This window comes from Panthera leo, chromosome A2 (genome assembly GCF_018350215.1).
Source record: "Panthera leo isolate Ple1 chromosome A2, P.leo_Ple1_pat1.1, whole genome shotgun sequence".
Taxonomy (NCBI): domain Eukaryota; kingdom Metazoa; phylum Chordata; class Mammalia; order Carnivora; family Felidae; genus Panthera; species Panthera leo.
Genome location: NC_056680.1, coordinates 3,322,474 through 3,344,815, shown reverse-complemented (window position 1 = coordinate 3,344,815; position 22,342 = coordinate 3,322,474). Strand labels below are relative to the sequence as shown.

The window sequence follows — 22,342 nt, the reverse complement described above, 5'->3', positions numbered from 1 at the left end:
AGTGACTTTCATTAAAAAAACCCTTTATAGTCATTTCATGTTGGTTGGAAATCACAGAAGTTAGGCAGAAAAACAACCCAGGGGACAGATACAAAGGGACAGCACAGCGCTTCCCCAACGGGTCTCTGCTCCTTGGGTGGTGGGCGGGGGCCGGGGCAGGCCTGGGGCATCTACGTGCGACGGGTGGGCCTGGCCGCCGGGGCTCAGCTGTCCTCCTCGTCCAGGGACTCTGAGGCTATCCGCACCCTCGAGCGCTCCTGCCGCTCCTTCCCGGGCACGTCCAGCTCGGGGGCCTCCTGCGCGCTGCTGGTGGGGACACAGCACGGGTGCGGGTGAGCGCGCGGCCCTCCACCGCCAGCAGAGACCCAGCGCCCGGGGAGCGCGGCCGTGTCCGGAGCGCCCTCCGCCGCCCCAGCCGGGCCGCAGGGCGGACCCCGGGTCCTCACCACGGCGGCGTCCGCACCCAGGAGCCCACGCGCCCGTTCCCGGCGCGACGGGAGGAAGCCGCCCTCCCGGGGGGCCGGGCCCAGAGCAGCTCCCCGGATGGGGGACCCACGGGTCAGCGGCAGGGGTGGCGGGTGCGAGCAGCCCGCGCAGTGGGCGCCTTCTCAGGAAGCTGCCCCCGTGGCCGCGGCCCCCGGCGATACTTACTCGTTGTGTAAGGGCTCTTCAGAGGAGCCGCACCCCAGCCCCTCCTCGGAATTCTGTCCTTCCTCCTGCTCCTTGTCCCCCGCGCTCTCCCCTTTCTGGGACGTGGCCTCGCCATTCACCGGGGCTGAGAGATCTGGGTGGGAGAGGGGGACTCGTGACCCCGTGGCCCTGCCCGCCGGGAGCAAGCGAGCGAGCTGGTTTGGGGACAGGAGCCCTAAAGGAGCCTGCAGCCCCCTCGAGGGCCCCGGCGCAGAGCGCCCACCACATGCCCCCGGCCCACACCTCCCAGACCCATCGGGACTGCTCGTCCGTCAGGCTGGGGCATGTGCCGGGTTCTGCAGCCGGCTCCGGGCCCCCGCACATACAAGCCTGAGACAGGGAGCGACTGGTAAAGGAGCGGGGAAACACGTGTGCGGGGTCTGGGGACAGAAATAAGGAGACGCCCCCTGCAGGCCGGCCCTGGGGCTGCGGAGGCTTCAGGTCTGAAGAAGGAGCGCCTCTCCGCAGCCCCCGTCAGAACCACGTAACCCTAGCAGGAAGGACAGCGCGACAGCCCCTTTGTCGCTGAGGGACCCAGCACCACTGTCCCTTCGAGAAACACCCTCTTTCTCCTCTCAGCCCACCCCTGGCCCTCCCAGGTCCAGCCAGCCCGTCCCGCGACGCTCCCACACGCGGCCCCCACGCACGCACGGTTTCCCGTGCCGTCTGGCTCGGAGGGTCTACGAGGGCTCCAGCCCTGCTCCTCACCAGCGCTCAGCTCGTCCTCCGCCCTCTCCGCGGGGGCCTCCTCTCCAGCCAGCGCCTCCTCTGCCTTGTCCACCTCGGCTCTCTCCTTCTCCGTCCCAGTTCTGGTCGCCTTCTGGATGGCCTCGATCTTCGGTCCCAGGACCCGAGACTTGAGCCGGGTGTAGACCTCTGCGGCCTTCTCCATCACCTCCTTGTTGGCCTTATAACGGCGGATCTGACCCACGAGAGGCCCGCTCAGGAGACGCAGCGGGTCTCGCCGCCCCCGCCAGAGCCCCGCCTCCAAGGCCGCCACCGCCCAGGCCGTGCCCCTCGGGACCCCTACCCCCGCCGGCCACCAGGCCCTTCCGCTGCTAGGATCCCACCGCACCTTTTTCAGTGTGGCCACCACATCTGTGTTCTTCTGGAGGATCTGTGAGGTCACCTGCAGGGTCCCCAGCTCCTCGAGCGCATTCAGACACCTCTTCACATCCTGCAGGGTGGGGAGAGGAGGAGGGGCGGCACCTAGCTGAGGGGGCCCTAGGGAGTGCCCTGGGGGGCAGGCGGAGCGACAGGGACCCCCAGGGGTGGTGGTTGAGACCCAGAACCTGGAGGACTAAGCAGCCCGGGTGGCGCCCCCTGCTGGAGGACACCAGGTGAACCGAGACCCAGGGTTTGCCTCAGTTTCCCAGAACTTCTCAGGGGCTCCACACACGAGGGGCTGGGGGACTGCCTGGCCCGGAGGAACCTCCGCACCCCGAGGAGGGTCTCACCGGATTGTCGACTTTCAGGGCGAACTTGATCTCGCTGTGCAGCTTCTGCAACTTTTCCTCCACGGAAGGTTCTGCGGCCAGAAGAGAACGCAGCACCTGCACGTGACTGCAGCCGCAGAAGCCACCCTGGCCCGGTCCCGCCCCCCGACCAGCTTCCTCCACCCGTGCACGTGCACGGGAGCAGAGGACCTGCCCTGGTGGCCCGCCCTCCTCACCTTTCTTCTTCTCCACCTTCCGGTCGGGCGGGAACCCTTCTGACCGCTTCCGGGTCCGCTCCACCTTGGGGGGCCTGTGGAGTCACACCCCTTAGCCCTACCCTCGCCTGCCGCGTAGCCCCCCTGCCCTGCCACGGCCCTCCTGCCCCCGGGGGCCTGTGTGTGCATGGTCGGGGAGGAGGAGGGATCAGGGCCCACTGGGACCCGGTCTAGGCAGCCGCCAAACTCGCATCGGGAAGGTTCATTCGCTGATGCTAGATTCCCGCTTAGCAAGCGGGCAGGGGGATGGGCTGTATCCCCCCGGCTTGGATTTCCAATCTGAGGACCACTGGTCTGGGGGACAGGGTCCCCCCCTCAGCACTGCTGACAAGGGGCCGGTCGCTCTCTGAGGAACATCCGGGCCCTGGGGGGGGGCTGGGCAACATGATGGCCCCACCCCCTCAACGCGAGGAACACCCCCAGCGTAACAACCAGATACGTGGGGTGGTGTCCACTGGGGGCAGAACCTCAGTCTGGAGCAGTGGTTCCTACTGACGGGGCCCCACTTGGTTTGGATCTATGTCCAAGACTGATTTCGGAAGTCGGGTCCCTCCTGTACGGGGTGAGGGGTGACGGATCCCCAGGAGGCCGGGAGCCGCAGGGACCAGAACGGGGCAGGTGGGCCCCCAGGTAGCCGCGGGAGGGGAGGCAAAGCGGGTCCGACCTGGCTCGGGGCCTCTCCTCGGGGCGCCCTCTCTTCTCCTTCTGGCTGGGTCTCCTCGAGGGCTCTGTGCTTTGTGACTGTCTGGCCGCCTTCTTTGCCTGCGGTGTCCAGAGAGAGACAGGGCTGTGGCGGGTGGCGGGCAGCGGGCGCTCCCTTTAGAGGTTCAGCCTGCCACCGCCTGCCATCACCGCACTGTTGGGAACTGGCGGACCGGGCAGGACGGGAAGAACGACCCCTGGGTCCAGCACGTGCCCCAGGGGACAGCGTCTCAGGTCCTACAAGGACCACTCACTCGACGGGAGGGGCGGCCCCACAATCTGCACTTCCTGTGGGAGGGATCTTGGGCCCTTTTTTGTGACCCAGGGAAAACAGGGAGAGTAAGGTTGTCCTCTGTCCCGTGGGGCTCGGTCTAGAAGGTGACAGGCCTGGAAGTGAGGCTCAGATCCAGGCAGATTGCGAGTGCCAGGAAAGCGGGGTGTTGACGAGCCTGCAGGACTGCCCTGGGCCTGCGGGTCACCCCTCATGCTCACAGAGGCCTCCTATCTGCCCCCCACTCATCCCAGAGTCCTGCCCCCCGCAGCACCCAGAGGGCACCTGTGAACACAGGAGTCAAGTCTGCCCTCCTCGGCCCACAGCCCTTCAGGGCTCCCACCTCCCTGGGGGAAAAGCCCAAGTCCTCCCTGAGACCCCAAGGCCCGGGACGACCTGCCCCATCCCGTCTCCTCTTTCTCCCCCCTCCACCTCTCCGTTCTACCCACACGGGCCCCCTGGTTGTTGCTCCAACACAGCAGGCCTGGTCCTGCCCCAGGGCCTTTGCACAGACTGTGCTCTCAGCCCGGCGTGCTGTTTCCCCAGATACCTTCCCAGACCACCTCTCACTTCATTCAGATCCTTACTTCATGGCACACGCATCTTCTCAGCTAAAGCCTTTAGGGTTTACCCAACGTAAAACTGAAAAGCCCACCCGACGGCTCATGCCCCTTGACCTGCCTTCTTGTCTTTCGCACCCAACGTGCTGGAACGCACCTCACGTTGTCCCCTGTCTGGCCCCCTCACGCGAACCCCGGCTCCTCCACGGCGCAGGTCTCTGTGTCTCCTTCACCGCTTCACCCCCACCCCCACCGGCGCCGACCCGGCGGGCGGCGGGAAGGGACCCGCCGACCCCGAGCTCCCGGTTAGCGGGCAGCGCCGCATCCGCGCCAGCAGGACGCACCTCTCGCTGCGGCTCGGCCTCGGGCCCCGAGTCGGACGACGACTGCGGCCCCCGCCCCCGGCCCTTGCGGCCGCGCTTCCTCACGGGCTCGTCCTCGTCGCCCGGCTCGTCCCCGCTGCTGCCCCCGCTGCCCCCGGCGGGGGCCTCCCCGCGCTCGCGCTCCCGCCGCCGCTCCTTCTCCTCCTTCTCCTGCTCGCGGAGCCGCCGCAGCTCCTCCTCCTGCTCCCGGCGCCGCCTGGCCTCCAGCTCCCGCCTTCGCTCCTCGTCCCGGCGCTTCCACTCGCTGATGCGGTCCACCTCGTCGCTGTCGCTGCGGAGGCGCGCCCGTTAGAGGGCCCGGGGGCGCGCCGCCCACCCGCCCGCCGCCCCGGCCTGCCGCCCACCTGTCGCTGCTCGAGCTGCTCGGGGGCCGCTCTGGCTTCGGCTTCCGGCCGCGGGGCTTCGGGGGCGGCTTCTCAGCTGCAGGGAAGGAGGGGGGGGGCGGTCGGCGCGGGATCTCTCCCCCAGGACGGCGGGGGGGGGGGGGGCGGGGGGTGGGGGGGGGGGCGCCCCGGCCCGCGCCCTACCTGGCTTCCGGCCCCGAGGAGGCTTCTTTACGGACACGTCCGAGTCGGAGGAGGAGGAGGAAGAGGAGGAGGCAGAGGACGGCGCGGACCTGGCCACGGCCACAGGCTCGCCCTTGGCCCCGTCGGATTCCGCTTTGGAGTCGGAGTCGGAGGCCGAGGGCGCCTTCTGAGAGGCGGGGGGTGCAGAGGTGAGGACACAGGACACGGGCAGCCCCCTCCCCGCAAACAACCGCCTCTTCCTTGGGCTCGGCGTGGGGGGTCCCGGGCCTCATCCCCTCGGGGAAGCGGGGGGGGGAGGCAGAGGAGAGCCGCCGCGCTTTCCGGGGCTAGAGCTCTTGGTTGGTTTTTTAATTTTTTTATTTCAGATAGAGCAGGCGCGTGAGCAGGGGAGAGGGGCAGAGGAAGGCAGAGCATCTCGGGCAGGCTCCCCACACAGTGCAGAGCCTGATGCGGGGCTCGATCCCTCGACCCTGGACCACAACCTGAGCCGAAACCAAGAGTTGGGCGTTCGACCGACTGAGACCCCGCCCCCAGGCGCCCCTACAGCCCTTCCCAGTGCAGAATAGGGGCGGGAGGCCCGGTGAGAGGAGGGCCCTCCTCCTGTCTCCGCCCCGATCCTGCTCCCCACTCCCATGCACGCTCACACACACCCAAGCACGTAACGCACACACTCGAACACACGCACACCGTCCGCGGGATGCGGACACACAACACACCCACTCTCCCTGCCTCACACGGGGCCCCTAAGGACACCCCCCTCCCTTCTGAGGCCAGCGTTCCAGCACCCAGTTTCTGCACCGGCCTCTGCGTTCCTCTCAGGAGTGGTGGCAGCCAGGCGGCCTCCGGGCCCACAGACGGGCCCTGCACACTCCACCCTCGGAAACCACACACCGAAGCCATCGGTGGAGGCAGAGGCGGACGGTGGTGATCCCTCGTGGCCTGCGCCCTACCCTCCTCCAGAAAGGACAGACTCTACCCACGGGCAGTGGCTGGTGACCACACAGAGCCTCTCGGGGGTTCCCGCAGGCAGGCAGGCAGGCAGGTGGGAACAAGACACGAAAAAACCCTCTACCTTTTTCTTCCGTCCCGCAGGGGGGCCCCGCCGAGGCGCCCGCACCACAGCTTTCTTCTCGGGGGTGAAGTCCTGGGCGGAGAGAGAGAAGGTGCTCAGCGTGGGCCCCACGGACTGGCCCCGGCTCGGCCTCTGTGCGTGCGCCCGCCCGCCCCCGGAGGCAGCCACCTGCTCACCTGGTCACTGGTCTTCTCTGACTCAGAAGAGCTTTCTGAGTTCTCCTCCTCGGATGGCGACACGCTGGCTTGATCCAGGTCGCTGGAGGCCTTTCGAGCTCGTTTTGAGACCGACATCTAGAAAGAGCGCAGCCCGAGCACAGGAGCCATCAGAAATTTCGCCTGTGTGCTTGGCACAGCCGTCTCCCGCCTGGCCGCTCACACCCCGGAGAAGAGCTGAGGTTCTGGACTCCTTGGGAGGTGGCAGGGACCCCTTGCAGGATCTGACTAAAAACCAGGGATCCTGGGGTACCTGGGGGGCTCAGTCGGTTAAGCATGAGACTCTTTTTTTTTTTTAATGTTTATTTATTTTTGAGAGACAGAGAGAGACAGCATGAGCGGGAGAGGGGCAGAGAGAGAGAGAGAGAGAGAGAGAGACCCAGAATATGAACCAGGCTCCAGGCTCTGAGCTGTCAGCACAGAGGCCAACGCGGGGCTCGAACTCACGAGCCATGAGATCATGACCTGAGCCGAAGTCGGACGCTCAGCCGACTGAGCCACCCAGGCGCCCCTAGCATGAGACTCTTGAATTCGGCACAGGTCACGATCTCATGGTTCACGGGTCTGAGCCTCGCATCAGGCTCTGTGCTGACAGCGCGGAGCCCGCTGGAGATTTTCTCTCCCTCTCTGCCCCTCCCCCACTCACACGTGTGCGCACGCTTGCTCACTCTCTCTCTCAAAAAAAATAAAACAAAACAGGGATCTTGAACCTTAAGTACACTGTGCACAGTGACAGAGGCCAGACACAGAAGGACACGTCCTGCGTGACCCCACTCACAGGGGGTCCCTAGAGGAGTCCTGTCCATAGAGTCGGAGAGTGGATGGTGGGAGCCGGGGGTGGGGAATCAGTGCTTCACGGGGATAGAGTCTCAGTTTGGGGAGATGGAAAGTTCTGGAAAACGTGGGGGGATTTGCAAAACAGTGTGAGTGTGCTTAATGTCCCTGAGCTGTACATTTTATTTTTTTTTAAGTTTACTTATTTATTTTGAGAGAAACAGCACGAGTGGGGGAGGGCAGACAGAGTGGGAGAGAGAATCCCAAGCAGGCTCCGTGCCACCAGTGCAGAGCCCGACATGGGCCTCAAACCCACAAAACTGCGAGATCATGACCTGAGCCAAAACCAAGAGTCGGACGCTTAACCGACTGAGCCACCCGGGCGCCCCAGAGCTGTGCATTTTAGAATGGCTGATTTTTTAATGTGAACCTTACCTCAATAAAAAGATTAAAAAAAAAAATAGGGGCGCCTGGGTGGCTCCGTCAGTGAAGTGTCTGATTTCGGCTCAGGTCATGATCTCACAGTTCACGAGTTCGAGCCCCACACTGGGCTCTATGCTAACAGCTCAGAGCCTGGAGCTGCTTCAGATTCTGTGTTTCTCTTTCTCTCTCTCTGTCCCTCCTCTGCTTGTGCTCTCCCTCTCTCTCAAAAATAAATAGAGGGGGCGCCTGGGTGGCTCAGTCGGTTGAGCGCCGACTTCGGCTCAGGTCACGATCTCGCGGTCTGTGAGTTCGAGCCCCGCATCGGGCCCCTGTGCTGACAGCTCAGAGCCCGGAGCCTGTTTCAATTCTGTGTCTCCCTCTCTCTGACCCTCCCCCATTCATGCTCTGTCTCTCTCTGTCTCAAAAATAAATAAAAACGTTTAAAAAAAAAAAAAAAACAGGGGCGCCTGGGTGGCGCAGTCGGTTAAGCGTCCGACTTCAGCCAGGTCACGATCTCGCGGTCCGTGAGTTCGAGCCCCGTGTCGGGCTCTGGGCTGATGGCTCAGAGCCTGGAGCCTGTTTCCGATTCTGTGTCTCCCTCTCTCTCTGCCCCTCCCCCGTTCATGCTCTGTCTCTCTCTGTCCCAAAAATAAATTAAAAAACGTTGAAAAAAAAAAAAAAATTAAAAAAAAAAAAAAAAAAAAAAAAACAAAACAAAAAACAAACAAACAAAAATAAATAGATAGGGGCGCCTGGGTGGCGCAGTCGGTTAAGCGTCCGACTTCAGCCAGGTCACGATCTCGCGGTCCGTGAGTTCGAGCCCCGCGTCAGGCTCTGGGCTGATGGCTCGGAGCCTGGAGCCTGCTTCCGATTCTGTGTATCCCTCTCTCTCTGCCCCTCCCCCGTTCATGCTCTGTCTCTCTCTGTCCCAAAAATAAATAAAAAACGTTGAAAAAAAAAATTTAAAAAAAAAAAAATAAATAAATAGATAAACATTTAAAAGAAAAAAATAAATTAAAAATAAATACACACACACACACACACACACACACACACACACACACACAAACAACCTGAATTCAGTTTCAGGGGTCCACACATTCTCTGACATCCACCCAAAGAAGCCAACGTAAGAATCTTTAAGAAGAGAGACCTGAGCTTTAGAAGTAGATCTCAGCCCGGGGAAAACCCAGGCCTCCCCAGCCAGCCAGTGCTGAGTTCTATGGCACTTTGCCTCTGTTTTGTCACATCGGAGACGCGGTGGTTCTCCTAACCACTGTCACCAGAGCATCTCCCCTGCTCCGTGCCCTGTCCAGGGCACGATGGGCTGGACTGTGTCCCCCTAAAATTCACCTGTTGAAGCCCTGACCCTCAGGACCTTAGAACGGGACTGTGTTTGGAGACCAGGTCTTTAAGGATATAATTAAGTTAAAATGATGTCACTGGAGTGGCCCTAATCCAGTGGGACCTGTGTCCTTATAAGAAGAGATCAGGACATGGCCACAGAGGGACGACCACGTGAGGACACGGGATGGGGGCACGGCATGTGCACGCCAGGGAGAGGCCTCAGAAGGAACCAGGCCTGCCAACACCTTGATCTCAGACTTGCTGCCTCCAGGAATACTGACTGGTGTGCAAGCCGTCTAGTGCACGGGACTCTGTGAGGCCAGCCGGCACACATGTACACTCAGTGACCCACTGGGGAGAGATAAGGCCCCCTACTGTCGCACAACATGTTCCAGCCAGGAGAGGCAAACGGAAACATTCCGTGCAAATGTGAGAGAAGGGTTACTCGCGTATGGGGGACCAGGACGGGACAGAGGGAGGACAGAGTAACGGAGGGAGGACGGAGGGATGGAAGGAGGACAGAGGAAGGACAGAGGGACGGAGGGAGGATGGAGGGACGGAGGGAGGATAGAGGAAGGACGGGGGGACAGAGGGAGGACAGAGGGATGGAGGGAGGACGGAGGGACGGAGGGGGGACAGAGGGATGGAGGAAGGACGGAGGGGGGACGGAGGGGCGGGAGAGACGGCAAGCACAAAGCCCCACAGGGGAAGGCAGCGTGGCTAGTGAGTGGTCAGGGAAGGGACGGGGACTGTCGGGGCCGGACCTGCAGGGCTGTGTGGTCGTGTGTGGAGCCTGGCCCCCCTTCATGGGCGGCCGAGCTGAAGCCCGGGGCACTTTGTACTCCCTCTCGGGACACAGACGGCCTGTAGCCTAGGGGCGCTGTATGCTCTCCCCTCTCAACGCGGGCGCTCAGGGGATCCAGTTAGAGGGCAGTTCACGTTCTGCCAGAGTCGCCAGGCAGTTCTAGGGGAAGCGTTTCAAGCCGGCTGTGGCCTCCTTCCCCAGACCAAAGGGCGTCACAAAGACCAGGGTGACCCAGGACCCTCCCTCCTGACGCCAGGGGAAGCAGTGGCGAGGGGCCCTGAGCTGCGAGATCTTGGAGCCCCGGAGAGCACAGAGACCCCGGCTGGGCGGGCAGGGCCGGGACCCCGTCCCCAAGAGCTGGCGTCGGGATCTGCCTCACGAAGGAGGCCGTCCGTGGAACCACTCAGAGGACAGATGAGAAGACCAGGATGCAGACCCATAGAACAACACCAACAAGTTGCTGGCTGAAGAGAGAATGTATAAAGCCGGCCCCGCGGGAAAACCACAGCCCCTCACAGATCGGAGAAAGGAGAGAGCTGCGGATGGGCTGGGGGATGGGGCTCCCGGGGAAAAGCGCTTTTAAATGTTCCCCGGTGTGGTTAAACGGGGTTGTGATAAGAACTTGTACCGGTTTAATGCAAAAGTGACCCAAAAAATCTAAGCAGTGACTTACAAACGGGGGTTTAGGGGCGCCTGGGTGGCTCAATCAGTTGAGCATCTGACTTGGCTCAGGTCATGGTCTCAAGGTTCATGAGTTCGAGCCCCACGTCGGGCTCGTTGCTGTCAGCACAGAGCCTGCTTCCGACCCTCCGTCCTCCTTTCTCTCTGCCCCACCCCCAATCATTCTCTCTCTCTCCCTCTCTCAAAAATAAGTAAATATTTTAAAAAATTAAGTGGGAGGCACCTGAGTGGCTCAGTTGGTTAAGCGTCTAACTTCGGCTCAGGTCACGATCTCACAATTTGTGGGTTTGAGCCTTGCGTGGGGCTCAGTGCTGGCAGCTCAGAGCCTGGAGCCTGCTCTCACATTCTGTCTCTCTCCCTCAAAAATGAATCAACATTTAAAAAATAAAGTAAGTAAAAATTCATGGGGCGCCTGCATGGCTCAGTCAGTTAAGCGTCCGGCTTTGGCTCAGGTCATGATCTTGTGGTTCATGAGTTCAAGCCCCACATCGGGCTCTGTGTTGTCAGCACAAAGCCTGCTTCAGAGCCTCTGTCCTCCTTTCTCTCTGCCCCCTCCCACGCACTCACACACGCACTCCCTCTCTCTCTCTCTCAAAATAAATAAACTTTAAAAAATTATTAATAAAAAAAACCACAAAAAAACAAATAGGGGTTTATCTCTCAGGGGTGGCACGGGGCAGGGTTGTTTTCTACGCATTTCTATTTAATGTCTCCAACAACCGTAAACAGAAATAATGGGGAATTTGACAAAACAGTGCCAAGCACACCATAAAAACCTGGAGCTAAATGCCCATCAAATTTTTTTTCCTTTTTCTTTTGTGCGTTCGCTTTTGAAAGAGCGAGAGAGGGCAAGCGAGCAGGGGATCAACAGAGAGAGAGGGAGACAAGAGAATCCTCAGCAGCCCCCACGCTACGAGCGCAGAGAAATCGTGGCGTGAGCCAAAATCAAGAGCCACACACTTAACCGACCGAGCCACCCAGGTGCCCCCGTGAACGCCCGACGGTCTTACTAACGTACCGGTGAGAAATCACAGACTGCTTCTCGACCACTGAGGACCACGTCGTAAAGCAGTACTTAGTGACCAAGAAATGCTCAGCAAACAGACACCGTGTGGACGGCTGCCAATTCTGTGCTTCGACCCCCACCCCTGCACCCCCACCCTCACCCGCACCCCCACCCGCACTCACACCTGCACCCCGTGTGAGGCACACTCGGGATCGCGGACAAACCCGCCAGGGCGTTTCCAGTCCCCCGGCACGGCAGCCCGCGCACCTAACACGGGTATTTTCTACCAGCTTCTCCGCACCTTTCGCGTCTCATACCTGACGACAAGCACGGCTTATCATGAGGATTGCAGCCAAAAGCAAACGTTATTTTTATCAGTAATGGTAGGAAAGCCTGTCAAAGACAGTGGCCGCTAGGTCCCGGCCTTTTCATCCCGCACCCAGATGCTCAGAGGCAGTCAAAAGGCAGGGAAGAGAAAGGGCAAGACTGTCTCCAGAACCGACAACTCACGTCCTCACGGAAACCTGCACACGCACGTGCACAGCAGTGTGTTCACAGCGGACCAGAGTGGACACAACCCAGATGTCTATCAACTGGTAAATACGTGCCCACCGCGCACGCGCACGTCCCTCGGCCGCGAGCAGGAGCGAGGCGCCCACACCCGCCGCCCCGCGGACCAACCCTGAACACGTGACGCTCAGGGAGGGAACCAGACACGAGAGGCCACGCGGGGTGTGAGTCCGCGTGTGTGAAACGTCCACAACGGGCTCATCCACGGACAGGAAGGGGGCTCGTGGGGGCTGACGGACGACTGCTAAGGGGGACGGGGTTTCTTTTGGAGTGATGGAATGTTCTGGAACTCGCCGGTGGTGGCGGCTGCACAGCTCTGTGAATGTACTAAGAACCAGTGAACTGTGTATTTTGAAAGGGTGAATTTCGCGCTATGTGAGTGGTATCTCCATTTTCAAAAAGCATGTTAAACACCCAGAAAAATTATCTGCATATTCAGGTTACAGGCATAATTTCAGCTAGGAGGCTCCTGGGAGGGAAAAGCCAAGAGCAAGCACGTGCATTCTACTTCTGCTGGGATCTGTTCAGTCTGGCTGGTGTTGAGTAAAAGGTCGGGTTAATAATACAGGAAGGCATTTCGGCTCACACTACAGACCCGGGCTAAGCACACCCCCTCCTCGAGATGACAATCTATGAAGCGGAAACAGTAATATCTACCGAGGAACGTTATAAAGAGTAATGAAATGACATACGTAAAAAATGATAACAAATAAAAATAAATGAAACAAATCATGATGGAACCGTGCATTGAAAACAAGAAAGGCAGGGGGGGAGCCCAGGCTGCTGGGGGCGGGGGGCAGAGAGAGGCTGGGCTGCCACCTCCCCCCGCCCCCCCACCAGGCCAAGGGCTCCCGCCCCACCCCTACCTTCAGGGCTGCGGCCTTCCGTTTCAGGCCACTGTTGTCGCTGCTTTTGTCTGAGTCGGAGTCACTCTCCATCCTGTCGCTGGCCGCTGTGGCGGTCACGGCTGTGACGGCCATGACCCCCCGGACCTCGTCGTCCTCGCTCCCGCCCGCCGGGTCGGCTTCGGGGGCCTCGCTGTCAGAGGAACTCACCGGCTGGGGGGGCGAGACGGTGGGGGGGGGGGGCACAGACCAGTCACCAGCAGGCTTGGGCGGATTCCCCAGCCGGGACGGGGACCCCGAGGACAGATCCCATGGCGGGGTCTCAAATGTCAGGGTCTGCCCCCCCTGGCTTTCCAAACGGGGCGGCCCGGAAAGACTAAAGAATCGAGGCTCAAAGGCAAGATGCGGTGGGTGCCAGGGTTCAAGATCAAACCTCAGGCCAGTCTGTGACTTAGCCTCTCAGGACCTCAGTTTCCACATCTGAGGGAGACGGGTGGCACGATTTTGGCCTCACGGGGCTGTGGCAAGGATGAGGCCGGAGTGGCACATGGCATTCTTAGGGCAGTGCCCAGGCTGGCAAGAGGTCCCCCAAAGTTTGCCAGTTCACTGTCGGTACGCCCATCACAATGCAGACAGGACCTCCAGGCCGCAACTTCCAGGCTCTGCTATTTCTGCTTTACCCAAAGTGCCCGCTCGGGCAAGAACAGCCACAGAAACACTTGTGCCGTGCTCGGCACGTGCCGGGCTCCTTTACACGCTCGGGGGGCGTTCGCGCAGCGGCGGGTGCCAGGCACGGTGCTGGGCGGGCAGGCAGCGAGCACACGCAGATGTGAAGGCAGGGAGGCCCCTGCCCCCGGGGAGCTTACCATCTAGCGGGAGAGGCAGAGAACAGCCATTTCGGCAGAACAGTGTCTCGCGGTGGGGACGGGGAGAGAGGAAAATACTGGTACGTGGGTGCCGAGGAATCAGGGAGAGGTGGGTGTAAGGTGGCAGGAATGTTCTGAAGTGCGTTTTGGGGAGGAATCCTCGGAGGGCGGGACGTCTCGGCTGATGAGTCATCTCAAGCATGCAAAGGGACAGGAACAGCACGAGGGGAGGGACGGTGCCCCTGAGAACCGGGCGAGGTCGGTGTGGCCGGGGCAACGGTGAGAGAAGAATGTGGCGGAAGAAAGGCTGGAGGGCCGGGCCAGGGCTGATGCAGGGTTATGGAGGATGTAGGGGACCCAGCAGTCGCACAAGGACGGTCAGGCCACAGGGCTCTCTCGGGCCTGTTTCTGACCCCGTTCTGGGTATCTCGTTTGTAGGAGGAACACAGATGAGCCCTGGTCAAACCCATCCAGTGAGTGCCACAGAACACCCACTGCCTGAGGCCTCGTGCTGCAGCGGGGGCGAGATGGTGTGAGACAGGGTCCCTGCCCTCGGGGAGCTCACAGTCTAACGGGGAGAAAGACAAGGAAACACAGAGAGACGACACGGCCTGAGAGGGGGTGCCGCTCCGTTCCTGGAGCACCCAGCCGACTCCGAGGGTAATATCTGACCACGTTATTTCATGGTACTTCTTTACCGAGTAATTAATTTCTTTTAAGACAGAGACTGTGACTTTTTAGAGCTACGGTCTGCAAAAAAAAAACAAATTTCCACCTACTAATAAATAGACAAAGTGCAGAGCAGCTATAGGACAGAATACTATTCAGCTGCGAAAAGGACTGAAACTGATACGCGCTACAGGGTGGATGAACCCCTGAAACACGCACAGTGAAAGACGCCAGAAGCATAGGAGCACACAGAATTCCATTTCTATGAAACCTGGAGTATGCAAATTCATAGGAACAGAAAGTTGATTAGGAGTTCTCAGGGGCGGGATGATGTTCTCAGGAGATGCTCAGTTGGTTGAGCATCCGCTCTTGACTCCAGCTCAGGTCGTGATCCCAGGTTTGTGGGATCGAGTCCCACGTTGGACTCTGCACACGGGGCATGGAGCCTGCTTGGGATTCTCTCCCCTCCTCCCCTAATCGAGCTCTCTCTCTCTTTCTTTAAAAAAAAAAAAAGGAGTTCTCGGGGGCTACAGGAAGGGGAGAATTGGGGGTGACAGCGAACAGGAAGGGGGAGTTTTCCTTGTGGGGTGATGGAGTATTCTCGATTAGAGAGCAGTGGCGATTTCACGGCACTACAAATGTATAAAACCCACTGTAGGACACGTTCAAAATAGTTAAAACAGCGAATTTCTCAAATTCATTAAAAAAACTTACAACAAGAGAAAGGCACACTCCCTTGGTGGAACCACAGCCGGGGATCGACGGATCGGGCCGGGGCCGCACGCCGGCCGAGATACAAGCAGGGAGGACAGAAAGCGGTCCGAGTCCGAGCGAGGAGCCTCGGGGGCCGCGCCGACTGGACACAGGAGGCCAGACCAGGACCAGGGAGCAAGGAGGCAGGAGCACGGGCGGCCGGGGGGCCGGGAGGGAAGGGAACCGGGGTCAGCGCTGGACACAGGACCAGACAAGCGCTTGGTAGGACATCAGCACAGAAAGGCACGGAAGAGGGGAGACGTGGCTGCCGGAGAGGAGACGGGAGGACCCCCGGCCCGACCGATCCCCCGTTCCCTGATCTCTTGCGGGAAGCCCCCCAGGCCTTCCCTGACTGAGGGGTCCTGAGCCCACCCTGGCCTTCACACAGCCGGGTTAACAGGCGAGGAGAGTAAGGGCCCGCTGTCGACAGGACCTCGCGCTCAGCACGCAGCACCTTCTGTCTCCCCTGAGGCACCGTAACAGGGCCCACCCTGGATATGCTTGACGCTAGGTAGGGCAGGCCCCAAACCTAAAACGAGGGGGCAGACGTTACCCGAGCTTGCTCTGTGTGTGTGTGTGTGTGTGTGTGTGCGCGCGTGTGTGCGCACGTCCTGGGTGCGAGCCGTCACCCTCATTTTGCAGACGAGCAAAGGGTGACACAACAGCTCAAGATCACGGCGAGTGTGACAGAGGCGAGATGCCAGCCGGGCCTGGCTTGGCCTCTAAGCCGGGGCCACCGGACGCAGCGACTGCTCACGCAAACCCCTCCTTGCTCCTGACCAACCGGGGTCCGGCCTGTGCCTCTCACGTCCAGCCAGGTGGCCGGGCTGGGTGGGCCTGTCCCACAACTGGGCAAGTGGACGCTCCAGAAGGTAAGGGGCCGGCCCTACGCTGTGCCTGTACATAAGGCCGGGAACGCTGGATCTCGGGGCGGGGGTCAGCCCATGGGGTCTCACTGCCTGCCAGCAAAGCCTTGGGGAAACGTGACCCCCACGGAGAAGCACGAGGCACAGGGAGGAGCCAGGAAACACGGCCAAGAGCCGGCCAACCTGCAGCCAGCGCGAGCCCAGAGGTCTGGTAGGCCCAGAACTTGAGCCCAGGTCCTTGTGCTCCCACAGCAGGACGCTTCGCCTCAGACCCGCTGTGTACAGGTTATTCTCTGGGCCCTCCTCCAGGGCCCCCCAGCCCCCCCCCCGTGCCCGATGAAACTCAGCCGGAGACACAGGAGGCCCGGGCTTCGGTCCCAGCTCACTCTCACTAGGCTGAGAACCCTAGACAGGTCTCTTTCCCTCTTCCCCTATCGAGGGACGAGGATGCATTTCTAGAAAATCCTCCGTCGATGGTTCTCAACCAGGAACGACGTCTGTCTCCTAGAAGACATTTGGCAACGTCTGGGGACATCTAGGGCTGCCGAGACAGGGGGTGCTCCTGGCATCGAGTGGGGGGTGGTGCTCAGGGACGCTGCTCAAAACCCCACAGTGCCCAGGGCCCCCACCCCATGAGAATGATCCAGGCACGAATGTTGAAAAACCCTGGTTTAGGTGTAAGATGTCTCAGATTCTAGCTGGGTCGCTCTGGGCCTCAGATTGCTCATCAATAAAACGGAAAAGATGCCACCTGCCCAGGCCACCCTCAGCACTGGATCAAGACCATGAAGTTGGAACCACACTCAGATGCCATTTCCACCTCCCGGCTTGGCAAGGGGGTGAGGGAACAGGGCTAGTGGTCACCTCTTAGTGCGAGAGCCAGCTGAGTTAAGGCTGTCGAAAAGAACGAGGCTGTTCTCTGCACAGAGACCAACAGTCAAGATAAATTTGGGGGGAAGCCTGGTTGGCTCAGAAGAACATGTAACTCTTGACCTTGGGGTTGTGAGTTTGAGCCCACGACGGGTGCAGTGATTATTAAAGATAAATAAACAAACATTAAAAAAGGATGTATTTTGGAGAACAAGAAGCAAAGTTAAGAATTCCAGGCTTCAGGGGCGCGTGCGTGGGTGCCTCAATCGGTTAAGCGTGCGACTTGGGCCCAGGTCACGATCTCACGGTTTGGGAGTTCGAGTCCCACATCGGGCTCTGTGCTGTTAGTGCAGGGCCCGCTTCGGATCGTCTGTCTCCCTCTCTCTCTGCCCCTCCCTCCCCCCATGTGCACACTAGCACTCTCTCCCTCTAAAATAAACATTTAAAAAATAATAATAATATTCTAGACTTTAGAACGGAAAAGCTGTGTTCACAGCTTGACGTGATACTTGGGAGAATGTATCAGGAATGAGGAGCTGTGGCGGTCTTGACCGGACGTCGCGGCACCGTGACCGGGAGGGAGGGCTGACTTCCCACTCTCCATAGACACGCTCTCTCGTACACCCCCTTTTCCATTTGGTACCCCGAGCCTGCCTTTCCACTCAAGATGCAGAGATACACGAGAAACGTCAAGAGCGAATAGAACGCCCAGGTACCCGTACAAACGCTGCTTCCGGAAGCCCGCCTATGGCCTGGCTCTGCCGGAGACATCCAGGCTGGTGCTTGGGAAGAAACACCTCAGGGGTCCCGGGCCTGAGCCCTTCACGCTGACCCCAAAACCTCGGCAGGCGGGGCCCAGGAATCTGCATCTTAAACAGACGTTCAGTTTGGAGCCACGGGCTCGGTGGGAAACCAAACAGCAAGACGAGCTCTCGCTCTTACAGCCGCTTCTCACCCCGGGGAGTCTGTGTGGGGCCAGTTCAACGTCAAGGTTGCACCACGGTTGAGTTTCTTTCCTCGAGGCCAGGCATCCACACAGCACTTACCAAGCTGCTGGTGTGCAATAAATATTAAACGGTGTGATGATTCACCAGCAGGCGAGAAGCTTACCGCGTAACCAAACAGAACTTGAGCCGGGGCCAGAAAAGGATCACGCAGAACCCAAATGCCTTCAAGACCTTCTGACCCACTGCCCCATGATGGGAAGGGGGCGGGGGGCGGGAAACCGGGAGAGACAACGGGCAGCAAAGCGGGGGACCTCCTTCTCCTAGACCCATCCCAGGAGGCAAGAGGAAACCACCACCAACATCTACTAAATTCTGGACCGTGAGCTCCCGGCTCAGGGGGAGCCTGAGCCGCAGGACAGCACAGGCTGGAGACCCCAAGTTCTCACGCAGGACTAGACGCTGCAGACATCCTGGGTCCGTCGCTCCCTCGAACCAGAGCCTCTGTGACTCCTGCGTCCCTCCCCACGGACCAGGCCAGGCCGCAGGGCCTTTCCTTCCCCAGCTGGCCGCTCTGCCCCCGGCAGGCAGTTAGCTCCGCCTCCCGGCCAACCTCAAGCCCACCCCTCCTGAGGCCAGACCGCTCTGCCTCCTGCAGAAAACCCCAAACTCGGTGGCTAAAAGCAGAGCAGAGAACCGCAGCCCAGCCTCCCCTCATCTGCACCTCACCCCCAAACGCCCAGAGTGAGGTAGCTCTCTGCCTCCTTCTGCAGCCTTCCAGGCTTTCCATGAATTTCACTTCAACTTCCCCCCCCCCCAGAACAAAAGGCTTTTTCAGAGCTGTAATAACACTATTATAAACCCAAGCTAATTCCAGAGCAGTGGGTTTCACCTGGGGTGATCCCGCACCCCTCCACCCCACCCGGGGGGCACCCGCCAACGTCTGGAGAGGCATTTGGTGGTCGCGACTGGGAAGGGGAGGTGACGCTAGTACGGAGTGGGTGGGGCCAGGGACGCGACGCAACTCCCACGAGGCCCAGGAAGGCCCCGACGGAGACAGAGAAGGATCGGCCGGAGGTGAACCGTGTCAAGAGGGGGAGTGAGCCCGCCCTCCTCGCCTCCGGAGCAAGCTCAGACCACCTCCGGTGCCCGGCGTGTGTAAGAGCCCCGCGTGACGTGGGCTCGGCGGTCACCACGCCAGCCGCTCTCCACCCCCAGGTACTCACCAGAGGGGCGCTGTAGCTGGCGTGGGGATTGTTCTGGATCTCCCACAGTCCTTCATTGAAGCCTTTCCTCTTGTTGGGCTTCCCGTACTTATCTTTACATTTGTCGTAGGGGAACAGGTCCTTGGGGCCCAGGAAGGCTCTGGAGAAGGGAGGCACGGGGCCAGTCCGGGGTGAGTCAGGCCACCCGGGAGGCACCAGGGGGGACGGTCAAGCCCCACCTGGGGACACTTACGTTTCGTGTGTACCAAAGAAGAAGATGGGGTACTTGTTGGGTGGGGGCTTCACGGCACCGTCGGCGATGTCATCGATCTGCAGGGAGACGCTGGTCAGGGGGTGGCCGTGGGGGGCAGCGTCACCCCCTGAGCCACGAAATGGCCAAGACATCAGCCAAGTTACTTGGGGAAAGCATGCTGGGAGAAAGGGAGCCTTCAGCTGAGGGAGACAGGGCTCGTTCCGGTTAGGCATCTGCATTCTTCTGCGTGACCCCCCTCCTCCATACACACCTGTCCCCTCCCCCCAGAGTGTTCTGCCTCCAAGGCAGGTGCTGCGCCTGGGCAGAGCCAAATACGGGGCCCTGAGTAGCCAGGAGGTGGGGCCAAGCTCAGCTTCTGCGAACTCCCAGGACCCTCCCTCGGGACCCCCTCCCGCACAGAGGCGATCGGTGGTCTCTCTCCCAGAGGCTGCAGCTGGCAGCTCCAAGGATGCAGCGGGTGGGGGGTGGGCTGCAGGAGACAGGCCCTGAGCATCCAGGAAGTCCCACCCTCTCCCTACAGGCCCATGGGCCCCGGCAGCTGTCAGTCACCTCCCCACAGGAGGCTAGCAGCCCCTTCACTTCCAATCAGGTGCTTGGAAATGTTCCGGGCTTGGAGAGCCGGCAGGAGTGGGGGGGGGGGGGGGGTGGAGGAGAGGGAGAAGCTGGTACTCTGGAAAGAAGGGAAGTGCCCGTAAAGTTTCATGGCTCCTGGGTCCCCCCAGGAAAACAAGCCCAAGCAAATCAGGTTAAAGTGAGTTTTCTGGTCCCCGTCAATTCCTTCCCATCCTCTTCTACGCCTGGGGGCTGCTGGAACCTTCCCTGCCCCCCCCCCCCCGCAACACACACCCCAGGTTCCTTGCCCGGTTCTCTGGGCTACTTTTCAAAGTTCTTGGTGGCTGGGCCTCAGCCCCCCATGGCCAGCATCCCCGGCACAGACGCCTCCTGCAACTTCATCACCCTGAGGACCAGCCTCTGAGCCTGAGGCTCAGACGTGCCAGCAGCAGCTCCAGCCCCTGGCCCCTGCCCGACCTCCTGTGCAGCCTCTCCCCACCCAGACCCCCAACGCCGCAAGACGCCCGCCCGCCCGCCCGCCGCGGCTCACTTCTACCCAGAGGGAGCGCGGCTGAGATCTCCAGCCATCGGGCAACTCCTGGGCTCCTCCCGTTCCAGCCTGATCCTTCCCATGCCCCCCGCTGCCGCCGCTGCTCCCACCCCCCCAAACTCCGTCAGTCCGGTCACGCATACCCCACCCACCTAGCTTCGGGGGCGACTTTACCCCTAGGACCCGGGGAGGACAACCCCCAGGCCCTCGTCCACACTGGCCTGCCCTAGACAGTGCCTGGGACTCCACTCTCTGGGACTCCCAGACTCAGGATGCCCTTCAGACCTGCACCCGGCGGACCATCCGCGTCCCCCGGATCTCAACCTTTCCTAAAGGGGACCCCCAGAGTCCCCTTGGCTCAACCCCTTCCCTCAGATGCCCTCTCTCGGGCTTGAAGCTGAAAAGGTGTCTGCTTCGCGCATCAGGGGGGGACCACCCCCAGATCTCCCTCAACCCCACACCCCAACCAGAGGATGGCGAGGGGATCGGTACAGAGCACCGGTCCCCAGTGTTCAAGTAAGTCCCACTCCAACCTCTGGGCCGCGATACCCCGCATTCTCAGAAGAGTCCTCTCGGCTTCAGTGACCTTGTGAACACAGCTCCCAGCCCCCTTTCCAGCCTTGACCTCCCTCAGCCCCCCTCAGCCTTGACCCTCAACCCTTCTCCCTCAGGTGCCCCACAACCCTAGCCCACCCGCACAAACAGCCTGCGGCCCCACAATGAGACCCTTCAGTCTGAAGCGCCCCCTTCCCATCAGTCTGATTCCGCTCTTTAAACCCCATTTTCCTCCGCTCCCCTCACACCACCTACTCGCTCAAATACTTGAACTTGAACTTGAACCCTGCCCCCTCAAGCCCCAGGTCCCTCAAACCCCACGACCCTTGGAGCGATTTGCTCAAGACTGGGCCCCCCCCCCACCCCCCCGCCACAAACCCTCCGTTACGCGCGTCCCTGAGGCCCGGGGGCCCCCAGGACCCCGTTACGCGGGTCCCTCAGGACCGGGGCCCCCAGACCCCCGTTATGCGGGTACCTCAGGCCCGGGGGCCCGAAAACCCTGTTGCTCGGGTCCCTCAGGCCCGAGGGCATCCCCCAGACCCTCGTTCCTCGGGTCCCCGAGGCCCGGGGCCCGCAGACCCCCGTTACGCGGGTCCCTCAGGCCCGGGGCCCCCGGAGCCCCGTTACGCGGGTCCCTCAGGCCCGGGGCCCCAGACCCCCGATGCACGGGTCCCTAAAGCTCGGGGACCCCCAGGCCCCCGGTGCACGGCCCCTCAGGCTCGGGGCCCCTCCTGCCCCACCCCCCCGCCTGGCCCATCTCCCGCGCGGCCTCACCCGGGCCGGCCAGTGCGGGTAGCCCTTCATCTTGGCGAACACCAAGTCCCCGGGCTTGAAGGCATGCGGCATGCTGGCGGCGGGAGGCCCAGGCCGCAGGAAGCGGCGGCGGCGGCGGCGGCAGCGACTACGGCGGCGGCGGCGGCGGCGGCAGCGGCAGCGGGAGGCGAAGCCGGGGGCGGGAGCGGGGCGCCTAGGGGGCGGGGGCGGGCGCCTGGGCAGAGAGCCGGCGCCTGCTTATTGGACTGCGGGCTTCCGGAAGTCCCGCCCTCCGGTCGTCACGGGCGGGAGACGCCGTCGCTCAGAACCACGTGCGGGGATAGAGGAGCATGAGGACCAATGAGAAGAGGGGTTGGAGCAGAGCAAGTTAACGGGATTGGGTAACGGGCAGAGCCAAGAGGCGTGACCCAGAGGCCTAATGGGAGCGGGGCGGAGGTTATGGGAGGTGAAAGGGGAAAGGTGGGAGGAGGGAAACGGGGGCTTTCAGGGAGTGGTGAGGCGGCCAGCCAAGCTTCTTCAGGGCGGGGCTTAGGGCAGAGGGGCGGGCCATAGGCCGCCACGGAAAGAGGGCTTTAAAAGTAGGAGGCAGGCCATTGGCTACCACCGAAAGGAGGCCTAATCAATGCAGGGGGCGGGGCCCTGAAAGCCGCCCGCTCCACGAGCCGGGGCTGAACGGAGGGCCGCAGGCCATTGGCTACCACTCGAAAGGGCCTCAAGGTAAGGAGCAGTCATTGGCTACCACAGGGGGCGGGGCTAAAGCAGCTGTTCGCCATTGGATATGGTGATAGAAGAGGTTCAACTCAAAATAGGGACGCGCCGTTGCCTGCCTAAGGGGCGGGGCTTGGGAGGGGCGGGACTTGAGGTGTTCTTTGGAGTAACAGC

At 61.2% G+C, this 22,342-nt stretch overlaps 1 protein-coding gene across 2 annotated transcripts; it reads right to left on the bottom strand.

Annotated features, from left to right (window-relative positions):
* Positions 1-2: 2 nt before the first annotated feature.
* HDGFL2 (HDGF like 2) lies at positions 3-21,630 on the bottom strand. 2 transcript variants are annotated; one of them, XM_042928050.1, is made up of 16 exons: positions 21,461-21,630; positions 19,009-19,085; positions 18,777-18,915; positions 12,604-12,795; positions 6,093-6,209; positions 5,917-5,988; positions 4,845-5,010; positions 4,662-4,737; positions 4,279-4,588; positions 3,066-3,163; positions 2,363-2,436; positions 2,148-2,218; positions 1,766-1,867; positions 1,399-1,612; positions 652-784; positions 3-306 (listed from the first exon to the last, which is right to left on the bottom strand). In XM_042928050.1, the coding sequence occupies exons 1-16, from the start codon at positions 21,530-21,532 to the stop codon at positions 204-206; spliced, it is 2,016 nt and encodes a 671-aa protein (XP_042783984.1). In that variant the 5' UTR covers positions 21,533-21,630; the 3' UTR covers positions 3-203. The 2 variants fall into 2 exon arrangements, with proteins under 2 accessions (XP_042783984.1, XP_042783986.1); XM_042928052.1 differs by having other exon boundaries at positions 3-303.
* Positions 21,631-22,342: the final 712 nt, after the last annotated feature.